At 48.7% G+C, this 23,158-nt stretch overlaps 2 protein-coding genes across 4 annotated transcripts; both read right to left on the reverse strand.

The window, feature by feature from the left end:
- Window positions 1–3: 3 nt before the first annotated feature.
- On the reverse strand, window positions 4–20,335 carry klc1a (kinesin light chain 1a). 3 transcript variants are annotated; one of them, XM_084438168.1, is made up of 16 exons: window positions 19,953–20,335; window positions 15,810–16,077; window positions 15,491–15,721; window positions 14,994–15,072; window positions 12,516–12,744; window positions 11,582–11,669; window positions 11,004–11,105; window positions 9,361–9,534; window positions 9,148–9,247; window positions 8,777–8,829; window positions 8,346–8,413; window positions 8,092–8,200; window positions 6,601–6,738; window positions 2,434–2,564; window positions 1,051–1,117; window positions 4–341 (listed from the first exon to the last, which is right to left on the reverse strand). In XM_084438168.1, the coding sequence occupies exons 2-16, from the start codon at window positions 16,074–16,076 to the stop codon at window positions 276–278; spliced, it is 1,902 nt and encodes a 633-aa protein (XP_084294294.1). In that variant the 5' UTR covers window position 16,077; window positions 19,953–20,335; the 3' UTR covers window positions 4–275. The 3 variants fall into 3 exon arrangements, with proteins under 3 accessions (XP_084294294.1, XP_084294295.1, XP_084294293.1); XM_084438169.1 differs by having other exon boundaries at window positions 6,628–6,762; XM_084438167.1 differs by having other exon boundaries at window positions 6,601–6,762.
- A 451-nt stretch (window positions 20,336–20,786) lies between these two features.
- coa8 (cytochrome c oxidase assembly factor 8) lies at window positions 20,787–22,801 on the reverse strand. The gene is made up of 5 exons (XM_084437762.1): window positions 22,637–22,801; window positions 22,019–22,216; window positions 21,746–21,809; window positions 21,532–21,622; window positions 20,787–21,275 (listed from the first exon to the last, which is right to left on the reverse strand). Exons 1-5 carry the CDS (start codon window positions 22,778–22,780, stop codon window positions 21,149–21,151), a joined length of 624 nt encoding a protein of 207 aa, XP_084293888.1. The 5' UTR covers window positions 22,781–22,801; the 3' UTR covers window positions 20,787–21,148.
- Window positions 22,802–23,158: the final 357 nt, after the last annotated feature.

Here is a 23,158-nt window from a genome sequence, read left to right on the forward strand (position 1 = left end):
AACACCCTCTAAGAAAACTAGCAAGAAGTGCAATGCGTTGTACATTGAGCCGATGGTAGTGTATGGTTTAGAAGGGTTTTGTTGGGTTGAGGGTAGGTTGGTGGAATAGGGATTGCAAGAAGCTATGTACATGGTGGTAATGGAGAGAAATAAGGCTAATCTCTTCAAACGAGGCAGCAGCTGGGGCTGTTTTCAGGACGCTGACCCCATGACTTAGTTCACACCTCTCTTCCTGCCCTCTCTCCACTGGTCACCGGTCACTCTGGGTCGGACCTTCAATGCGCCAGGTCAGTGTGGCTGGCACTCAGGTCACGGCTTCTCCTCAGACGATTATTTCGTTCCTGGAAAAGAGATGGGTGAATTTGATTTTTTTTAAATAATGGAGAGGAACTCAGTTAACCCATTGACTCTAACCCAGACTAAATGAGTTGATTGTTCAGTATCTATGGAATGAGATCAACGTGGTACAACATCCACACAGAACATCAACGGCACCGACGATCCCAATCCATTTAGTCCCTTTATGTTTAGCTATGGAACAGGAACTGAAGTCATTTGTGAGTGAATAGTGTGTTGATAGTCCTCACTGTAAGTGAATAGTCTGTGTTGATAAGCTTCATTGTGAGTGAATAGTCTGTGTTTATAGTTCACTTGCAGTAAATCAGTTATCTGTCCAGAGTAGTCTTCCCTGTGGTCCACTCCCACAGATACTAGAACATCTTCATAACACCGTGACTACCGTGACTTTAGGTTACTGCTCGGATTAGTTAACAGGACGGGGAATGAGAGGTTAGTCTGTGAAAGCTGACTGTTGATGCCATCGCATGTGTAAGTAGTGCCCCAGAGTTTTAGATGGGAGCTGGCTGGACCACAACCGTTAACCAAGGGGATCAAATCAGTGACCAGTTTCTTAAACGAAAAAATGGTAGAATAAGAGAGGGAGGAAAGAAGAGAGCAGAAGAGGGGAGAGGAAAGGGGTGTAGATGTTCAGAGGCAGAGAGGGAAGACTTATGAGGGCAGGGAGGATGGAGAGACAGATGGACTCCTTACTTGGTAGTGGTCTCCAGCAGCTTTGTCCACCACGTTAAGAACACCCAGTGAGCTGGCTCGCTTCATGCTGCCCCCAGTACAGAGACATGCAGGGAGATCAGAGGGCCGGGGTGAGGGGTGAGGAGAGGTGCCCAGTGGAGATGGTATGTGGGTTAATTACATTATTGAAAGGTTAGTTTCACAAAACAATACACAAGTTAGATTAACCACATAATATATCCCATTTATACATAGTTAGTCAAACCCTTATTGTAGGCCCAAGAGCAAAACCCACCATTGCCTCTCACAACTGGACGTGGAATCTGTTGAGTTCAATGAACGGACATGTATTTCCGAGCACAGCGAAGAGCTCTTTTATAGCTGTGCCTGTTATAGCCGAGCTATTTTGACCATTTGCAGAGGACACAGCAGAATGCACCCGTCAAAGTGAGAGTATCAATGAGCAATGAGTACACGGTCTGTAGAACCCCTGTTAATGTTACCATAACACCTCCCTGACCACTATGGGGTTAACTGATCACTGATAATGATGATGACGACGAGGACAAGGACAGCTGCAGTACAGCAAGAGGAAGATAAATCAGTACACAGGTGTGGCATGCAGTAGCCATTCACTTGGAGAAGTTTATTCATAAATAGAAGCACGACAGCATAGATAGATGTTGTAGAATTACATTATAAACCAGGATGCCATGCAAACAAATAATTTAGGACTTCACAAAGAAACTGATGATAAAATATGTACAAAAGTGTTACAAAACTGTTACAAAAGTTAAAACTGGGTCTCAAAAGGTGACGTAGAAAATAATAAATAAAATGTTAAAACAAGGTCAGAAAATAAATACAGTTATGAAAAAAAACAAGCAAAAAAAGGAAGGCAGTCATAGGCTGAAAAGCAGATAGGCATTTCCAAAGCAGACAATTAGTAGTATTGTTCTACTTGTTCTGTGGTTATCAGTGATCCCTTCCCTATACCACCATCTTCCTCTCAGGCCAGATTGTCAATCACAGCAGAGCACCTGACGGTGTCACAGTGTCAACACTGTGGAGCACGAGTCTGACTCCTGTCTAGAACATGTTATAGTAAAGACACTGGCTTCACGAGGCTCGAATGCCTGGAATCCATCTAGAATCCTTGCAGATGGGGGTCAGGTGCTAGTAGCGCCAGAGCGTTTGTTTTGTGTCTGTGTGGTGCAAGTGTGTGCAAGTAGAAGCCCCTTTATAGTATAGTGCAAAATAAGAGCTCTAGTTACACCAGGCCGCCACCAGCAGAGCAGAAGGATCCCAGAGGGTCTGTACACCAACCGTGGAGCAGGGGGGAGGGGATGGAGGGCTCCCCAGGTTTAGAAATTCACGGGTGGGGGTGGGGGGAGGGATAGTTACCCAGGGTTTTTAGGCTCGCTTTCCTTCGAGCCCCCTCCCTTCAGTTTGCGGACCAGCTTTTCGCTGCTGCGGCGAATAGAGGCGCGGAGTTTACTGAAGGAGCCACTTCGCTTGAGGGCGCCAGAGCCGTCCTGATGAGAGACACCACAGGGTTACACTCACGCTCTCTCACACACGCACGCACACACAAATACAGCATATGCACCCGTATGCAAAAGGGGCAGGGTTACACGCCCGCGTGACCCACAAATCCAGTTCAGCAAATTATTTTCACAGACCTCCATTTTGCATAGAATCTTTTGTGAGTGCGTGTTTGTTTTTGCGTGTGATTACACTCCAGCCTCAACGGTGCGCTATTCAGAAATGTTCATATCCAGGAGGGCGAACCCATCCATCCCTTCGAGGGGTTCACGCCAGGTGGAGTTCTGGCGGAGTCCGCACAGACACATTAATGAAATTGGCTGTCCAGGTTCAGAGCCAGCAGGGTGTCTGGTCTCCTCTGTTCCATGGTGACCAGAGCCATGTCATCTGCCTTGTCTACCCAGGAAGTCAACACAGCAGAGAGAGGGGACAGAGAGGGGTAGGAGGAGGGCCAGGAGTGCACAGTACCGCAGTCCTGGAGTAAAATCTTTACACACACACACACCGTTAGGCACGCACACACACGTGCGCACACACACCACATGTAGAAAGAGGGAGCACGCAAAGAGGCGACAAAGAGGCAAAGATACGGGTGAGCAAAGAGTTACGTTTTATTAGAAGTTAAGAAAGACATAAGATGCACAGACAGACAAGACACACAGTAGATTAGTAGGACACACACTGCGCAGAGCGAGGCGTGTCCCTCCCTCCTTCCCTCCTATCCCACCCTCCACCCACTCATGTCTAACGCAGGAGCTGACGGGGGCTGCTCCGTCTTAGACGTGCCTTCTTGATCATGATATCAGGCAACACCTTTCCAAGTTTGACATCACAGAAAAGAGCCACACAGAGCACGACAAGATCACACACTACTGGAACTCTAGAGCAGCCTAGCGCCGCAAATGGTGCCCCCCGAGGGAGCGTAGGACGACCATGCCACCAAGTCATAGAATTTACAGTATGTAAGTTCACTACGAGCAAAAGCTATCCAGTGTGAGTCACGGACAGTAGTCGAATAGTAAAATGCTTGGAAAACTCGGCAGGCACCGTACAGAGTTGGACAGGCAGAGGCTGCCGTCGGGGAGGGAGGGAGAGAGGGAGGGAGGGAGAGAGAGAAAGGGGGGCTGAAGCAGAGTACAGGGGGGGTTAGGACAGCAGAGAGTGGTAGTAAGGTAAGGAGCCAGGGCCCGGGGCTGGCTCGGTTTCAGCCAGAGAAACGCGGCCCTCCTCCACCCCGTCCCCCCCGGTCCCAGAGACGAGAGCGGCCTGGAAGACAAGAGCTCTGGTTCTGGCTCGGCCCAGACGAGGAGTCCCACGCCCAGAGGACCAGAGAGGGGACCAGGGCTGGAGAGAGGCAACGCTGGGGAGGGGGGAAGGGGGGCCGGGCCGGGCGTCCGTCATGCAGAAGACTAGTTTTAGAACCACCACAACAAGGCATCTGGAGTTATGCCTGTCAGTCAGAGCGGAGTGGAGAGAGAGAGACAGATGAGGAAGGGAGGGGAAGATGGATAGGTACAGTGGAAGGGGGGTCGAGGCAGATAAGAGGTGGATGGAGAGAGGAGGAGAGAGAGAGCAAAGGAGATCAGACAGTTGCAGTAAGCCAGGCCGTTTCCCTGACCAGAGACAGTATTTCTCCAGGTTAGGCTGCGACTCACTCAAGTCGTTAACAGTAGCTACAGCTGGGATTCATGGAGCTCAGGCAAATATGATTTCAGCAAGAAATGATAACTCCCAACCCCATACGCCAAAACCATCGCTTCAGATTCCATCAGACTAGCTCTCAAATCAAATTTAGGGCATACTAAACAAGGAAGAGACTGGAGCTAGTCTGACATTAGAACTGCTGCTGTCGTATTCTCATGATCTCATATTCAAAATGGCCATTTTATGTGTCAGCTTCCCCTGAGACTGGGGCTGGCCAGTATGGTGGTCAGACAAGTAAACTGGCTCATACAAATAAAGTGCCCTTGATGAATCTTACAGACATTTATTGTATTCATCCAAAAAAACGTGAAACTAATTCACACAACAGAAAGCAATACGGCCATAACAGAATGAAGCCCCGTCTCCTCACTGTGCCCTTGTCTACCTGTTCTTTAGAATAGATTCTAGTCAAGTCCCAGTACAAAGACAGCGGCCATTTTCCACAGTTGAATCCAGCCTTATTATCCTACAGGATAATAACCCACAGGCACATCAATAGAAAGCTCCGGAAAAACCGCAGCGAGGGAACAAAGAGGGCTGTAGATGACGACTAGAGAAGCGCAAACAGAAACGAAAGCAGGAGTGAGGAGGAGGCGTAGTGAGTACAGCAGGGATTATATATCCTTGGAGAGATACTGTGTCTGGGGAGGACTATTAGCTCAGTATGATTATAGTAGTTCACACACAGACACACACACACACACACACACACACACACACAGACACACACACAGACACACACACAGTACATGTTCTTAATGTACACACAGACAGGAGAAAACAACAAGTTAGTCCACATACACATGCACAGGGTGGGGGGTTTCAGACGGTGCCCCCCCTGAGAACAGCCAGGGCAGTGGGGATAGCGTCCGTGGAAGCTCTCCCGCTCCGCCTGGCTGCTGCTGCAGCTACCACCGAATGCACAGGAAAGACAGTACGGGAAACTGAATCTTTATACGAGTCTGTCCATGCTGGTGAAGTACGCTTCAGGAGGCGGCTGAACACACATACACACACTCCATGCGTCTGATCTATATGGATTATAAGGGAACGAACACAAAACAAACACAAGCACAGTAAACACAACCCAAACACACAGGAGAGAGTACAGTACAAAGCCCACGTCAGTGACAGAGATGAAAAAAGTGATGAGTCATGGTGACACTCCCACTACCAAGCAGGGCGGCAGGTAAACGGGTAACTGTGAGCCTGCTACTGGTTCTGACTGTATCTGAGCCAAGCCTCTCACACAGCCAGGACCCAGGACGACAGGGTTTCACAGGAACACATGCTGATTGGCTGTCCCGGGCGCTACGGCTACTGTTGCTACGGGAGCAGGACAGTTCTGAATAGCGGACTACAGCAGAGAGGGCGGGTTTGTGATTTATTCGCGAACATTACGCGCCGCTGTGACCAACTAGCTTTTAATGCACAGTGACTGCAAAGAGGTAGCGTACCAGGTTAAGGCACTTCACACTAATAGATGTGTTAGTTGAATGGGGAATTAAGAGTTTACTGCAAGTAAAATGATAGAGTATAAGAAGGCACAGCAAGTCACAGGCACAGTAATCTAATAGTAAAGGACATCTCTATGGCGAACAGTAGCTTTGGTCTTCATTCTGTTAACTGGGTATCAGTAGGCAGCAGCAGTGTCGACTAGAGGTATTAGAACAGGGCTTCTACAGAAAGTAGTCTGACAGTCAATCAGCATTAGAAGTGGATCACAGCACAAACCATCTGGAGTCATTTAACAGGACAACTACCGTCATGATTACCACTGGCAGGTCTGTCCGGGTGCGATCACTTAATGAGATGATTTAATGAACTGTAACAAACAGGCCTGGCATCTGCGTGATATCCTCCTTGACAGAAGCCACAGTTGTTCATCGTCATCATCGCTTGGTGTTCTTCCTTTACAATTTGATCAATTAGGTTACTTAATTTTTAAGTAAGATCAATTAGGTTACTTAATTTTGGAGCTAGTGTTGGGGGTAAGTGTCTTTCCTCAAGGGCACAACAGTAGCCAATGATAGTCAAGTGGCCTGGCCAGGTCTTAAACCAGCAAGCTCTTGGTCACTTGTCAGATGGTCTTAACACTGGGCTACGTGCCCCTACCAGCCACTGGTTACAGTTGATGAACAATGAGCAGTAATGAATTCACCATCTGAAGATGACCACCGAGCAATGCATTGTATTTGAATAACATTAGTAGTAAAAAAAAACAAACAACCGAAACATACTAACACCTGCTCATGTGGCTTCTGTCTAGGAGGACCAGAGTGTGTGTGTGTGTGTGTGGTCTGGGCTGTGTACTGTACTCACCCCGTTCCACTCCACGCTCATACTCACTTCCTCGCCCCCGTCCGGGCCGCTCTCGTACTTCACCGTGTCGGAGACCAGGCTCTCACGGCTGCGCTGCTTCTCACGCACCTCCGGCTCACTCAGGACCTCTGCCACACGCTGCTTGTGCGCCGTGTCCAGGCCCTGACACACACACACACACACACACACACACACACGCGCACACACGCGCGCACACACACGCGCGCACACACACGCGCACACACACGCGCGCACACACACGCGCACACACGCACGCGCACACACGCACACGCGCACACACACACGCGCACACGCACACGCGCACACGCACACGCACACACGCACGCACACACACACACACACACACACACACACACACACACACACACACACACACACACACACACGCACGCACACACACACACACACACAAAAGCATGGAAGACCCAGATGAATAATCAATAAGAGCAGATTAAGTCGGCAAATAATAAACATCCACATACTGTAAGCCTAATATAGAACATACTGTCTACTACAGAGGAAGAGCTGGCCTTCCAGTGAGACGGCTGGTCCAGACATCTGGGTCAGTGTTCCCAGTGACACCAGGAGGAGGATGCAGACACACACTCATGTTTCAGAGCAGCCTGACTGGCACATCAATGATTCATGCTGGAGACGGTGGTGAGCTGCAGTGCCTCTGCGTCGCTCGCTGTCAGAGACAACACCCAGGGATTCTGAGAAACTGATTTGCTGCGGTTTGATTTTGTCGCATTAAAACGTTCATACAGGTGCAACGGATAGGGGAAACGCTAAACTCTGGAACTCTCTGAAGCTCCCTTATTCCCCTGCAAACAAACAATTATTAACTGTTACCTATGGGACAGTAGTTTGTAAATGCCATTGATGTTAGTCTTTCCTTACTGTACTCTAATTATTATTCTACTCTGTACCCTTGTACGTTGTCACTACTTTTGTATTTTTCGTACTCTGCTACTGTATTACTGTATATGTTGTTTGTAAGTTTATACATTGTTATGGTTGTCTGGACCCTGTCACTGTTCTTGTATTTTTCTGCACGCTGTCACTTTTCTTGTGTTTTTCTGTGCTCTACTACTGTATATGTTGTTCTTAAGCAGGGTGGGTCTGTCCGTCCGTTGATCAATCCGTCTATCTATCTATCTATCTATCTATCTATCTATCTATCTATCCATCTATCTATCCATCCATCTATCCATCTATCCATCTATCCATCTATCCATCTATCCATCTATCTATCCATCTATCTATCTAACTATCTATCTTTCGATCAATCGTTCAAACTCTGCTATGAAGCACAATGAACCACCTGGTAACACACAGGTCCGAAACCATTTGAGACGCTGCTGTCACGGAGGCGTGACGGGAAGGCAGAGGCGAACCGCGGAGCCGTGAGAGGAACCGGCAGCACCGGACGCGCGTGACCAGTAATACCAGTATCCCCAGCGGTCGCACCTGTTTTCTGGAACGCATGGCAGCTTCCTCCAGCGTGTCTGCCGCCTCAAACTTGCCCTGCCGCTTGTAGAGGGCGCCGAGGTTCTTCAGAGTGGTGGTCACCGTGGGGCTGGGGGAAAGGGGGGGGGGCGGGTGGCAGAGGAGAATCTTAATAGACTACATGACTGTCTAACTGACTAGACAAATGCATTAAGTAAATATAGAGCAGTCCCGATGCTTAACGCCCAGGCAACTGAAACACGCCCAATACTGACCTGTCTACTTTACAGGCTTTGTACCAGCCTCCGTACTCTCCGAACGGGGAGCCGTCCTTCTGCTTCCCCTGGAGATGAGAACAACATTAGTCACAAGGAACTCTTCTCAATACTCTAATCGGGTCCTGACCGCTGACACCAACCCATGAAACCAGATCTAGGAATCAAACGTGTAATTAGGAAAGTTTCTGGCGTATTTACTTAAGACGACTTGGAAGAGATTAAATGGTGGCTATCATCATTTATTCCTGAGTCTGTCTAAATCGATAGACCTCTTACAGTGTCAGAGTACAGCCAAAGCATTAGCAGGGGCTAAACTGCAGTGCTTATTTTGACACGGAGTGAAAGTGGACCCTTTGTTAATTATCACACTCACACATGGCGCGCACACACACACGCGCGCGCGCGCACGCACGCACACACAGCCTCACCTTGCTCTGTTCCTCTCGCTCCTCTGCATGCATCCATATGGGTTTGTTCTCATCTGCAGAGAATAGACAGACACGCAGTTGTCAGAGACACACACACACACACGCGCGCACACGCAGGGCCGGGCAGATATTGACTGATACCGTCTGACATCCAGCCAGCCAGACAGGCTAGGCAATGGGGGCGCATTAAGTGCTTAATCTGGTCTGGACCGGTGCACTGCAGCGTTCACAAATGAAAGTTCTCCGTCGTTCCCAGGAGCGTTTTTCCCCCTCAGGTGGCGCGACTGCAGCCTTGAAACAGTGACCTTTTACATTGACAGCCCAACAGCACGCGAGTGCCACTGAGGAGAGAGAGAGTGTGTACGTCTTACCGTCCACAGACCCGAACTCCCTCTCGTGCGCTCGGGTGAGGATCTCTTTGTACAGGGTTTCCGCCTGCTTGAACTTCCCCTGTTTCAGGTAACAGGACGCCTGAGGGAGGAGGAGAGCAGAGCGGGTGATTGCAAAACATGGCACCAAAAACCACAGGGGAGGACGGAACGATGACGCGTGCGCCAGCCGCCGGCTGTCGTCGTCGCTCTCACCAGGTTGTTTTTGGTCTTGGCCACGTTGGGGTCGTCGGGGCCCAGTTTGGTCTGGTAGATCTCCAGGGCGCGGCGGTAGTAGTACTCCACCTCCTCGTACTTGCCCTGGTTCTGGCACAGCAGCGCCAGGTTGTTCAGCTGCTTGGCCACGTCCGGGTGGTCCTTACCCAGAACCTGCAGGGGACGGGGAGAGGGAGGGAGAGAGAGAGAGAGAGAGAAAGAGAGGGAGAGAGAGAGGGAGAGAGAGATAACAGTGACGGGTCACACTTGACAAGTCATATCAAAGCTATGACGCGAAAGAGCCATGATGAATTATCCCAACAGAAGAGCTACATCCCCCAGTCACGGGGTTGAAGAACTGGGTTCGAGTCCTCTTGTGCGCTGCAGAGGCCTAGCGCCGGAGCGTCCCGGCCGCAGGGGCAGGCTCGTTAGAGACCGAGCAGATAGGCTTGCTGAGGAGAGGGAGAGCTCTGTCCCGGTCTGACTGACTGACTGACTGACTGACGGGAACAGAGACATGGAGCCGGGAGGTTTACTGCTCATTAGCGGAGAGAGAGAGAGACACTCCTCCGCCTCAATGCAGTCGATGACCGTGGGGGGATGAGATGATAGTATGGAGGGACATTCTTTTCTTGTCTCTCTCTCACTGCCTCTCTCTCTCCATCTCTCTCTGCCTCCGTGTCTCTCTGCCTCCGTCTCTGTCTCTTTCTCTCTCTCTCTGACATGTTTACTGTAAGCTGCATTTGCTTTATATGAGTACTACTATTTAAAAGGAGAACTGCAACATCTGGATGAGATATTGATTGAGACTGACTGTGGAAAATCTAACTCCTCCTCCTCCCTTTAATCTTCATCCCTGGGGAAAAGCCCAAGACTGAGGCGGCTCACACACGCTGGGGGTTTTTCGCTATAAAAAGAGAACTGAGGACCTGATTCAGCAACTCTGGAGCTCTTTGCTGGAAATCCATTGTCCTTGTAAGTCCTTGGGTAAGTAGTGAGTTGTTGGTTAAACTCACTGAGCTAGCCTTTCATCGGCATAGCTGGTTAAAACAGTGTCTGCCCCACGGGAGACCCGGGTTCAAATCCCGGGCATGTCGAAACGTGTGGGTTATATATATATATATACACAAACACACACATACCGTATATCCCTCTTGTGTTGGGAACAAGGTGTCTACTCACTCTGAGCGAGACGGAAGAGAGCGGAGGCGTTTCGTTAAGATCTCTTCTGCCTGGCTCAGAGCGAGTAGACACCTTGTTCCCAGAAACACACACACAAAGTGGAGAGAGAGGGGAAGAGGCACAAAAGAGCAGCAACTGACACAGGAAGAGAGACGCAGTAATAGAGACCACTGAGCTTCTTCCTCTATTAGCAGCCTGTTGCACGCAGCCAAAAATAACCAAACCACCCAGGACTCAACACTCCCCAACGTCAACGTGTCTCTTTGAACAGCAGAGCGCTACGGGGGAGTTGATCCATTGGGGAAACATGGAACACAAGTGGAACGAGTGGCTAGGTTTGACTGTGAAGGAAACTTGAGAGAGTGAAGCGAGATCTGGACAGTTTTTCATGAGCCTTTCCAAGCCACACGCGCCTGTGGGCGCCTTGATGGCGAGGAGGCTATAACAGGAGCTGGACCCACCTTCTCCCTGATCTCCAGCGCTCTCTTACACAGCGGCTCCGCCTCCTTGTACTTCCCCCGTTTCCCGTAGAGCACAGCCAGGTTGTTGAGGGTGGCTGCCACCTGAGACACACACACACACACACAATAAATACAGTGCAGGCAAACTTGGGGGCGGTATCAATCATCTCCGTGCCCATGAGTGCAGGGCGTGAACACAGCGAGTGCGACTGATCCGGCGTGTGAACTGATTACAGCGACCGAGGACCGGCAGGACAGAGGACGTGATCACTGGCGGCTAGGCTGTGATTCGATCACAATCAGCAGGAGGAATCTCCACCGCGTGCAGCACAGGAAGAGGCCCCGGGGAAGTCCTGTGATTGGTGGGTTTTCATGTGATCCCCGGGGAAGGTCTGTGATTGGGGGAGTAGTGGGGGAGGGGGGGGGGGGGGGGGGCTAACCTCTGGTCTGCACTGTGGGGGACGGAGGTCCGCTGAGAGTAGCCACAAGCCTGTTGGGGGTCAAGACAGTTAGCAGACATGCGGCCTCGTCAGTCATGCTGAGACGAGGGGGGCGGGGTCGATAAGAATCACACTTACAGCTGGGTGGTCCCGGCCCAGGGTCTTCTCCCGGATGGCCAGCGCGTCGTTCAGGAGGTTGGCCGCCTCTTTGTATTTGTTCTGGTCCCTGAAACACGAGGGGAAGGTGGGGGGGGGGGGGGGCGTGTTACAGTGGTTTCCCTCTACTGCAAAAGGTCTCTGCAGAGCAAGGCTGCTGTGGGACCACCTCTGAGCAACACCAGAGACCAGTAATAATCACCGTGTCTCAACTGTTCTCTGAGTACCCAGAAGCTGTCGCTGCAGCAAGAACTTCTTGGAACAAGCAAAACACAAGTCCAGCGCGCTTCAGCCAAGTTCTGGGTAGACATGTAGTATCAAAAGCTGTTCACCTGGACATTTCCACTGGTCTACGCAAAATAAAGAACCTGGAGCACTCTTCTCATTCATATAGTCTGCACGTTTATTCCAGGGATGGCGACTTACGTTTCGACAATATGTCTTCCTCTTTGCTCCAGCTTTCTTTAGTAGTCCAGTGGAAATGCCCAGGTTTGTGCACACCAATAAGTATCCGATCGGATTTTTAACTGGATGCTGATTGGCCCGCGCAGACAGTGGGCTGTGCGGAGAGGCTGATTTGGCCTCTGATTGGTCAATGACCGCAGATTTCCACTTTTCAACCAGTCCTTTCTAGTGAGCTGTCGGTAGCATATCTGGCAAGGTGCGATTTACTTGGACTTTCTTCCACGTTAACTCTCACTTCACAGAGGTTTTTATAACACAAACAGCAAAGTGCATTACCTAAATGAGTTTTTCCCATTCAGTCCCGACTATACGCTCCCGGTGAAATAAAGTTCAAATGCAGCTGGATTTGAAAGTTAATGCGCTGGCTCTGCCTCTCTGCCCATTTTTTGTAGCGCTCGACTCCAGATCACCTCAACTGTAAATCTGAGCCCATGGTGGGCTGATGTCTCACCTGTAGACCAGGGCCAGGATGTTGAGCATGGTGGCCACGTCAGGGTGGTCGTGACCGGAGGTCTTCTCCAGGTCCTCCAGTGCCTGCTTGCAGAGGGGCACGGCCACCTCGTAGCGGCCCTGTGAGGCGTACTGGATCACCAGGTTGTGGAGGGTCCTCAGGCGCGCCGGGATCTCGTAGCCGCCCTGCTGGGCCGCCGCCGCCGCCGCGCTGCCGTGGGGCTGCTGGGCTGGGGACACGGAGACGAGGAGGGACAGGGGTGGACATAGCGTTAAGAACGCATTCACAAAGGCTAAGCACTCACACGTAGTACAGAGTGTTGCACTAGTACTAGTACAGGGTATTGCAATAGTACTAGAACAGAGTATTGCAGTAGTACTAGTAGAGCCTATTGCAGTAGTAGTAGTACAGAGTATTGCAGTGGTACTAGAACAGAGTATTTGAGTAGGACTAGTACAGAGTACCAGCTCAGTGGCCTTGTGGTTAGAGTGTCCGCCCTGAGATTGGTGGTTGAGGGCTCGATCCCCGGCCAAGTCATACAGTAACAAAGACTATAAAAAATGTAAAAAATGTCTCTCTGCTTGGCCCTCAGCATCAAGGGTTGGATTGGGGGCAAGTCCTTGCGATATACTAGCGGAATGAAAGATAGGCTCCTGCCCTATGGGCCACTAGGCTCGAGAACCATTGATTCTCAAAGGCAACTTACTTACTTACTTACTAGTACAGAGTATTGCAGTAGTACCAGTACAGATTATTCCAGTAGTACTAGTCTAGTACAGAGAATTGCAGTAGTACTAGTACAGAGTATTGCAGTAGTACTAGCACCGCGTTGTGCAGTAATACTAGTCTAGTAGAGTATTTCAGTAGTACTAGTACAGCGTATTACAGTCGTACTAGTCTAGTACAGAGTATTACAGTAGTACTAATACATGTATTGTATGTCAGCTAGATGGGGTCAGGGAAGATCCCCGTCTCAGAACAGTGCTGTGAGCGTGCATGCGTAGGCATGTGTGGTGTGTGTGTGGGGGAGAGGGTGTGTGTCTGCGAGTGTGCATGTGTGTGAGAGAGCAAGGTCAGGAAACCACCTGATTGGGTTTCTCATTAAAGGCCCAGCGTTCTGTATTTACCCTGAAGGAGGGCCTGGCCAGGGGCCGGTGGGCCGGTGAAGGAGTGGTCCTCCGCAGTAATAACACTCCCTACCACACAGGAAGTGCCTGAGAGAACACCACGCAAAGAAGCGATGCCAGGTGTTCAAAACTGCTCGCATCGGACGAAGTGAGTCCCACATACAGTACATGCAAAAAGCTATATTTCTTGGACAGTCCAAACGTGCAATGGAAAGTCAATTTCCCCCTAACAAGGACATTCCCAGGTTTAACTTTGTCGTCGCTCAGCCAAGAGCCATCAGTTGAGACTGCCGACAAGTGCTCCGAAACACAGCGGTATTTCAGGAGGCTGGGCTGAGTGAGTGGTGAGAAGTCTTAATCCTCTTCGCTCGGTCCGGCAGCATTCAAACTCTCCACACCACACACACACACAGCTCCGTCCCAGCCTAATCCAGACTCTCCACACCACCCACACACCCACCCACACACACAGCTCTGTCTCGGCCTACGGGGACGGGGGATTCATCCGATCTCGCCCAGTCAGGGGGCGGAGGCGTCGAGGAGGCGTTCCTCCCCCGGCGCTGCGGAGAGACCCTTCCTGCCAGTAACCACACTTCTCCCTTTGATCCCCTCCTCCTCTCTCTCTCTCCCCATCCTTCAGCTCACTAAAGTGCAACGGAAAAATACAAAACAAAAGAAAATGATACACTTGAGCGTCTCTCCCCTCCTCCCTCATATCAGAGCCTCATTAGCCCGCTGTGGTAGGGCCGTTCCTGGAAACAAAGCAGGCACTTTAAACCACTGCAATATTTTAATTATGTAGATAACTAAAGGGCGGCTCATATTTCATTGCTTGGAGCGGTTTTATATTGGATCATTAGTTACTCTTGTATGTAGGACCCTCAGCATGGCTCATGTTTGGAACTGGCCTATAAATCTTCTGTCTCTCCTCTACTGTACATGGGTGCTGAAGTGTGTAGGGCTGCTGCCTCGCTGGGTCCATCTCCATTTGGCCGGGCTCCAGCCTAATAGCACTTTAAAGATCGCTGTGTTTGAAGCCGCTTCAGCTTGTCGAGCTGTTGAGGAACTACTGGTGTGGAATATAAGCAGGGAGGAGATACGGAAGGTAGCAGAGGCAGGGAGAAGGATGGGGAAGAGAGAGAGAAAGAGGGGTGGGCGGGGGGGTGGTGTGTGTGTGTGTGTGTGTGTGTAGATATGTGTGTGTGTGTGTGTGTGTTTGTGGGGGGGGGGGGGGTAGTGTGTGTGTGTGCGTGTGTGTGTGTGTGTGTGTGGTATGTGTGTTGAGGATTGAGAAACCACAGAGAGGATAGAGAGAGACAAAGGGGTTCTAAGGCAGAGAAAGGACACTCACTGCCTGGGGCTTGGTCATCCTGGTCTTCTGGGAAGAGGTCATCCAGAGTTTCTTTACTGGAGTCAGAGTCTCTGTCCTCCTGAGAAAGAGAGAGAGAGAGAGAGGGTGGGAGTGAGGGAGGTAGACAGAGGGAGAGAGACAGAGGGAGGGAGGTAGTAGAGAGAGGTAGAGAGAGAGAGACAGAGAGAGATTATAAGAAAAAGAGGGATGTAGAGAGAGAGAGAGAGAGAGAGAGAGAGGAGGACAGAGACATAGGGTTACTCCCAGCCGACCACGGCAGGCGGAGCGCAGAGCTGCCTGTCTGATTGATGATGATGATGAGCAGCGCACGTCATCGCTGTGTGTGTGTTCAGGTACCGGGGTTGACTTACCGAGAGGGACAGGTCGTCATGTGTGTGTGTGTGTTCAGGTACCGGGGTTGACTTACGGAGAGGGACAGGTCGTCGTGTGTGTGTGTGTGTGTGTGTGTGTGTGTGTGTGTGTTCAGGTCGACTCACCGAGGGGGACAGGTCGTCGTCATACTTCTTCAGCTGGTTCATGAACTCCAGGTGCTTCTTCTCCTCCTCCAGCTGGGCCACGCTCTGCTCGCTGCGCTGCAGCTTCTGCTGGGTGCCCGCCAGCTCGTCACGCAGCCACTGGTTCTCCTGGCACAGACGGCGCACCTGCGCCCGCAGCTTCTGCTTCTCCGACTCCACCGAGCTCAGGTGCCCAGACAGTGCCATCATCACCTGGGGGGGTGGGGCGGGGGACGGACGGATGTGAGAAAGAGACTTGAGAATAGGAGTGACTTGTGATAACTAGAGGGCTCTCTCTGACCTGCGCCTCGCTCAGGCCCAGCTCCAGCATCTCCAGGGACTTGCGGATCATGTGGGACTTCTCCTCCACCAGGACGCCCTCCTCGTCCTGCTTCAGGCAGCGCAGCGTGTCCAGCAGGCCGTCCAGGATGGAGCTGTGCTCCTGCTTCAGGGCCTCCAGGCCCTGGACCACCTGCTTGGTCCGGCAGATGATCTCGTCCTGGGAGAGCTTCTCGCCAGGGTCCTCCTCCTCCTTCACGCACACCATGGTGGACATGCTCTCACGCATCCTGGGGTGGGGACAGTCAAGAAGAGAGAATATATCCACTAAGATCGCTGAGAGATGTTGGCATTAGCAAACTCCCCATCACGATTCACCCAGTTAGGCTAGACTGCGTACATCATTGTGGCCATCGTGTGGTTACACCTGTATCACGTCTTAATGTTCTGTCTCACAACTCAGATTCTGAGTCAGATTCCTTTATCCATTGTACGGGCACAGGAGAGTAAATTCTGAGGTTCTGGTTCCTCAACCTCACAGCAGGAACAGAGTAACAACACAACTGAATGGGTAGAATGGTAATAAAACTACAATAGTCATAAATCTGTGCAATGAAAGCAATACAATAGTAATAAAACTGCATAAAAAATGTAATAGAAAAACAATGTTATAGACTTTAGTGTGCGTAAAGTGAAGTGTGTGAAGCTGCAAATGTGCATTGTTGCATGTGTGTGTGTGTGTGTGGTTGTGTGTGTGTGGTTGTGTGTGTGTGTGTGTGTGTGTGTGTGTGTGTATGTGTGTGCGTACAGTCTGAGTCTGAGGGAGCCTGTGTGTGAGTGACACAGGTAGGCAGGCAGCGGGCCATTAGTGTCCATTGTGTGGCTGCCTGGTGTAAAAAGCTGTCCCTGAGCCTGCAGGTCCGTGCCTTGAGGCTGTGATACCGTTGGCCAGACTAGGCTGCCTTCCTCCTGTGAATGTTGCATATCGGGACCATGTACATGCGGATCACTAGACTGTAAGACAAAACCTTGTAGTACAGCCTAGAGCCGCCCTCCAGTCAGTCAACACTTGACTGGACGGCTAGTAAATGTCTTCTCTAGCTGCAATCGTCCTGTCTTCTGCTGTCTTTCCCTCCCTGGCTCTTGTTATTCATTTCACTCCAGGTGAGCTCTCAGCTCACATAAGAGGATTATGTGAACAAGGCTGGGGCTTCAGCAGCACAGCCCAGTACCTGTAGGTCAGCGTCAACTGCTGCATGCACACTTAGGCTCTCTCTCTGCTATCTGAATAACAATGACGAAAATGAACACACAGACACAGTGGATTTATCTTTTTTTGAATAGAGAACATAGACTTGGTAGAGTAGAGTTGGTAGACTTGTATGGAAATGGTAGACTGTTTATGTCCATGCACGGCAAAAACATGTGTTCTTGATGTTGCTGTAGTGTTAGGCAAGCCTGTCTGCCCAGTGCCTACTGTCCCTGGAGTTGCTAAGATACCAGGTGAAAATATCTGGACTAGAATAGAATCTAGATTCTTGTATTATTCACCAAACCCTGTTAATAATACAAGAGTGGGAGGAGGAGAGAGACAGACAGACGACAGACAGACAGGCAGAGACACACACACACACACACGACAGCACATGTGACTCAGCAACCATCCTCTAGTCTGGCATGTGACAGTATAGGGGTCGTAGGAAGGAGCAGGAAACAGAATACAACTGTGCTTGTGGAAAAGAATCTGAATAGACAAGACAATTCTCTTTTCACTGACCCTGCTTCCACTGTTTCAACACAGAGCACCCGTGGTTAGTTAGTACATGCGAAACTAGCAAACACAATTCCTACAAACGTCCACCCTCTAATTTCATGTCCCTGTTTGGATGAAGAAGAACAAAAAGCGCCATTAGGGAGGGGGGGGCGTTTTGATCTTATCCTTTGAAATGTAAATATCTGTGTTTTTAAGCAAAGCTCGTGGGAGACATCCGCCCTCAAAGGGATACAGCTCATGCAAAGGCCTAGATGGAGGTGAATGTTGTTGTGTACCCTAGATGTGAACGGAGCAGTGGGTTCCTCAATTCCCCACACAGAAGCAGCCCTGGGAGGAGGAAGTGCAGTGAGCTACAGTAGGCTAAGTCTAGAAGCAATAAACACAAAATCTGAGTGGGGGTCGGGGGACAGGCTGACGCAGACAAACCTTTTCACAGAACAAACCTGACATCGAATAAAACACCACAGATTTGTGACACCGAGGGGAATCTCCTTTTAAGCCAAATCTACTTTACAGAGAGGTGAGAGACTATTTCCTTCGGCAACTCTACAAGGCCAATTTGAATACAATCCCTGGACCATAACAAACCGGCCAACCTCAGAAAATGTTGTTCACTTTCAGTTCCCACAAAGAGAGAAAAAACTTGCGAGGAACAAGTGAGTACTTGAACTGACCGGCTTTCCTACATGAAAATGTGGTCTGGGATTAGTGCGAGGCAGCTCCTCTGGGAGGGCTGGTCGGTGATGTGTAAGCCGATAGTTATGAACTATGACTCAGGAATGAGACTCAATCGGATATGAATTCCGAATATGAAAATCACTGGTGACCCCATGCTGAGCGTAGCAGGCTTCAGGCTTCCAGTGTGTGTCTATTAAGCTTTAGAGAACAATTGGTTTTCAGACCAAGGGCTCTGGGCTCTGTGTATCGGAAATGAAAAGTCTGATTGGTATTGATGACTAAAATATTAAATCGTATTCTCATCGCATTCGCATGTTCCACTTCAGAGAGAGGGAGACCACAGAGTTTCTGACAAATAAAAAATTGAGCTCAGGGCAAACACATCATCAAAAACACAACATTAAACTATATGCCTAAACTGACTCAATGGCTATTGTCATTTTCACAGCATAAACATGGTACTGATGATAGCTTCTCCTGGAAGCACTGAGGAAGCTTTCCCTGGATTACAGTATGACCTGGCTGGTCTTTTGCATACTACTTTGCACCAGGTCTATTGCCATCTTTGTAGTGTGAAACCACTCTGAGGACAGGCTCAAACTAACAAGACATGCTGACTGCACCGGCTCCTCTCCTCAACTTTATCTGAATTGTCGTTACTTTAAACCTGGCCCTTTTGTGTTCTCTAGACATTTTGCCTAGATTTAGAATAAACCAAAAATACTTGTGGCTGAGAGTGACAAATACTGTTTCAGCAGTACCTCACTAAAACACACAACTGCAAAGATAGGAAATAGATGCATGTTCTGATCTGCAGTGTGTAGCACAGCAACGAGATACTGCCAAGCACACTTAACAACAGGACCCCACAGGAAAGTCAACAGCAAGCTGACTTATAAATCCCACTGGGTAAAGAAGGATGACAACTGCATGGGAATACGATATAGAACTCGCAGGTGATTGTGTGTGTGTCATAAAAACCTACTACGGTAATTTTCAGCCCCATTCATACATGCAGTCTAACCCTGTTAATTGTCGGGAACATGCCTGCATCAGTCACATTCACCTCAGCAGACAGTGTCAGCATATCTAGCCCCCAGCAGCTGTAGGCTCAACACACTGGGCCCCCAGTGTCCCTGGACACCATGACAGAGCATGGATCTTTTCCTTCGACAGAGACAGCTTTCAGAGAAGGCTCAGACTTGTCACAGACCTCACCCTGTCCTGAATTCTAATTACAAGAACATCGGAAAAAACCCTAATGTTATCAATGTAAAATAATTTAATTATCACTAGACAACCAATCTAGCCTGTTAACTAGAATGAATGACATCGGTCTGCACTGATTAGGCTAACTTTAGCAAAGTTAGCTATTAATGGATTTATCAGAAGAACCAGTTATGTCATCCCACTTGTTCAGACGCATTTCGCCAGCCAGCAGCATGACAACAGTAGTAGTAGTAGCCTAGCTAATTTACTAGCTAGCTATCTAATTAGGCTAGCTAATGCAGGCTACTATCTAGCCTAACTAGCGTAGTAGTGCAAATAGCTCGCTAGTACACTGAATCAGTTCGTCGTACTACAGGGTGATATTAAACTTGGCTAGCATATAGCATACTAAACACACACACAAAAAACACAGCTAACATTACACCTAAACACATCATTACAGAGACAGACACAGCAAGTTGCTAATGTTACGTACTGACTTACCGTTCTGTAGGACATCCGTTTCCAACCGAGACTGTTGCCAGCTTGTGTTTATATCGACTTTACTCCCGTTTCTGTCACACTAAAATATACAATTCGCACAATATATTGTTTCATATAAAATGTCAAATACTAACTTAACTCTGAGCTTGCTCAAAAAACAGCTATCTTTATTAGCTAGCGAGAAACTTCCACTTCCTATGTTCCGCAGCGGGACAGCCCGGCCAGGCTAGCTGCTGTCAGAGCTGGAGGAAGGCGGCTCTGATTGCTTATTATCGCTGACTGCCTCAACAACGTTGTATCCCGTCTGCATACCTTCCTATCGAGTTACAACCGGGAAGTGATAAACGAAAACGCTATTATATTCGCCTCATTTACATGGTCGGACACAGTCTACGACCGAGGCTCAATTCGTTTAGCTAGGCTCACTACGAAGATGCCACTTCTTCTTAGACACATTAGTTGGCCCAGCAGTGTGCGGTGTGAAAATGGCGTTTCCACCCCACGCCTCGACCTCAGCAGCTCTGCTCCTAGGATGATGTCATCCAATTCACGTTAAAGGAGCAGTGACAATAATATTGGGACATGGGTAGCAGATACTGAGTCAATGCTACTTCGAATGAGGTCATTTACATGCCGTAAATACAATCAATGCAAGAATCACTTTTGGTAAATGTAGTGAGGCGTGTTTAGTACAGGCCATTTGTAATACAAGTTAGTCATTAATTAACACTGACATCAATTCCATTCTCATTTAACATGCACAACAAGTGTCTGAATGAACAAGACCTTTTGTATTTCAGTACACATATACTTTGTAGAGTGCAGGTGTGTGACTTGAAGAGATAAGAGGATTATAAACGTTGCATGTCAGAGGATGCTGCGTTACTAGTGTCATTGGTTACAACACATGACCTTGGCCTAGACATGACCCTTTGTTGTAAGATCTCACAAACCCAAGATAGCGAGACACCAGTTTAAGAACTTGAAAGTATTTAGCTGATTACCAAACTCAGCATTTTCATTTCCTAGCATTTATCAAAGTAAGTTCCTATACAGTGTCGCTTGTTCATAACATCATCAATTACCTTTGACAAGCAATATTAGGGAGTGTGAAGACCGTCCATGTTCCCTAATCAATAATACATAAATGTCCAGGGGCTGAGGTGACAGACTAGAGAGAGCATTTTTATCCCGCATCATGTGGTGGGGGTGTTCTTTTCCTTCTTGTGGCCGTTCCCTCTCTCTCTCAGCTTTTTCCAGATGTTGGCGAGGGCCACTCTGCCCATGAGCCTGGTGATAGTGAAGTTACGTCTGTACCACTCTCTGTCAGTAACACGGGAGGAGGAAAGAGAGAGAACTCATTCAGACTTTTATCATGACCAGCCTACGGACATACTGTGATTCTGAGAATGTGTGTCATGCACACCACATAACACATACTGACAGTGAACATGGATAAAATGCTTTTGACCCACAAAAACAACAGCCTGTATTCACAAGCCCAGGATGAGCTGAATCATAGACTCAGCCATTGTGATTTGTCTCTTACCAATAACATATGCATTCCAAACAAACTTACTTATTGTAATTAGCATGTTTTATTCGATTCATGTCCAGGAAGTGTTTGTAAAACACTGCCATTTCTTCACTGTTCAGAGTTCTCTTCCTCCCTAAGAAAAAAATCATCATCATAATAGATCTTAATTTCACTCATCCGCTGTCATTTCAAGAATCAGACTAATCATCTGCTCTCATAATCCTTCACCCTGTCAGGGAGACGTCCATCAGCTCACCTTTCTCATCTCGTTCAGACAAGCCTTTTGCCTTCAGCTGTGAGATAATGAAGGCATCCTTCTCCTAAATGGACAAAAAAGTGGTTGGTCTAAGTGGTTATATTCCTACTATAGGGCATAGACTAGCATAATAATGATTTCCTAAACCAGATATTCAAGGACAGCGGGAGGCATGTCCATACAGTAGGTATGGGCGGAATACTTGGCCTCAATACAATGCTGCCCTCTGGTGGTACAAATGTGTGAATAACACTAAATACATTCAATACAAACCTTGCTGAAAGTGACATTCTGCTTAGCCCAGAACGCGTGGTTCCAATCCCCCGTCTCTTGTCTCAAATTTCTTAACTGCTTCTCCAACTCTGTCTCCTTCTCAGGTATGTGATATATGATGGGACGCAAGCTGGACAGCCTGTCTGGTGGACCCATCCAGTCATGCTTAGAGCCAGCTGCTGGGATGAACTTAGATCTCTGAAAAACAAACGGATGGGGTGAATTGAATTATTCATTTTCTACAGCAAACATAGTATTTAGGCATCCTTCTCCTAAATGGACAAAAAAAAGTGGTTGGTCTAAGTGGTTAGATTCCTAGTATTGGGCACAAATTAGCATAATAATAATCTGTGTGGAAAATGTCATAATAGTTTGTGTCTCACTGCAGAAAAGGTTCCCAGCCTGGTGCAGTATGGATGTTACATTTACTGTGATCGAAAGCATATTCGAGAGAGCCTCGCTGCTGCCGATGCTCTGTAAGTTATGGCTAGTTAACTACAGCGAGGTGCATTATTTTGACCCACATTCAGTAGTCCACACTAACTATATAAAGTACAAACATGCATGTAGGTTGTTGGCTATAGGTGATGATGAGTGTCAGCGAGCGGACTCACGCACCTTTGCCGATTTCCTATGTTGGCTTTCTTGGCTAGAACTGCATTGACGACTGGCAACTGCTGATAAGCTCCGTAGACTCAAAGGACGTACAAGATAAGGGCAGAGTGGCCTCCATAATAAACATCCTGCCGTATTCGCAGTCATTTTAAATTCAACCTACAAACTACTAGCAAGAGAGTTACCAGGGGTTGCTTGGATGTCTAGCTAACCCTACCACAGTATGCTGGTCAGTTTTTAAGCTTAAAATGTAAACCTGGGCCGTCCGGCGGATTACCTGTTCTCCTCTAACCTTGTTAAATCCATTGATAAACTCTTGTGTCGAGTGCGCGCCTCTCGTTGGTTAAGCCCGGACACGTGAATGGCTGCCACCGGATGACCCTAAACGAGTAGACCTACCGTACTTCCTATAAGGTATTAGGTTGGACGACCAACATCAAACACGTATATATGCTTGACACGTTTTGATAACATTTTTTTTCATAATTTCCATGCAGTATGTGTTAAATAACTACTCAATAATCA

The sequence above is a fragment of the Borostomias antarcticus genome (genome assembly GCF_949987555.1).
Source record: "Borostomias antarcticus genome assembly, chromosome: 5".
In the NCBI taxonomy this organism is placed as follows: Eukaryota; Metazoa; Chordata; class Actinopteri; order Stomiiformes; family Stomiidae; genus Borostomias; species Borostomias antarcticus.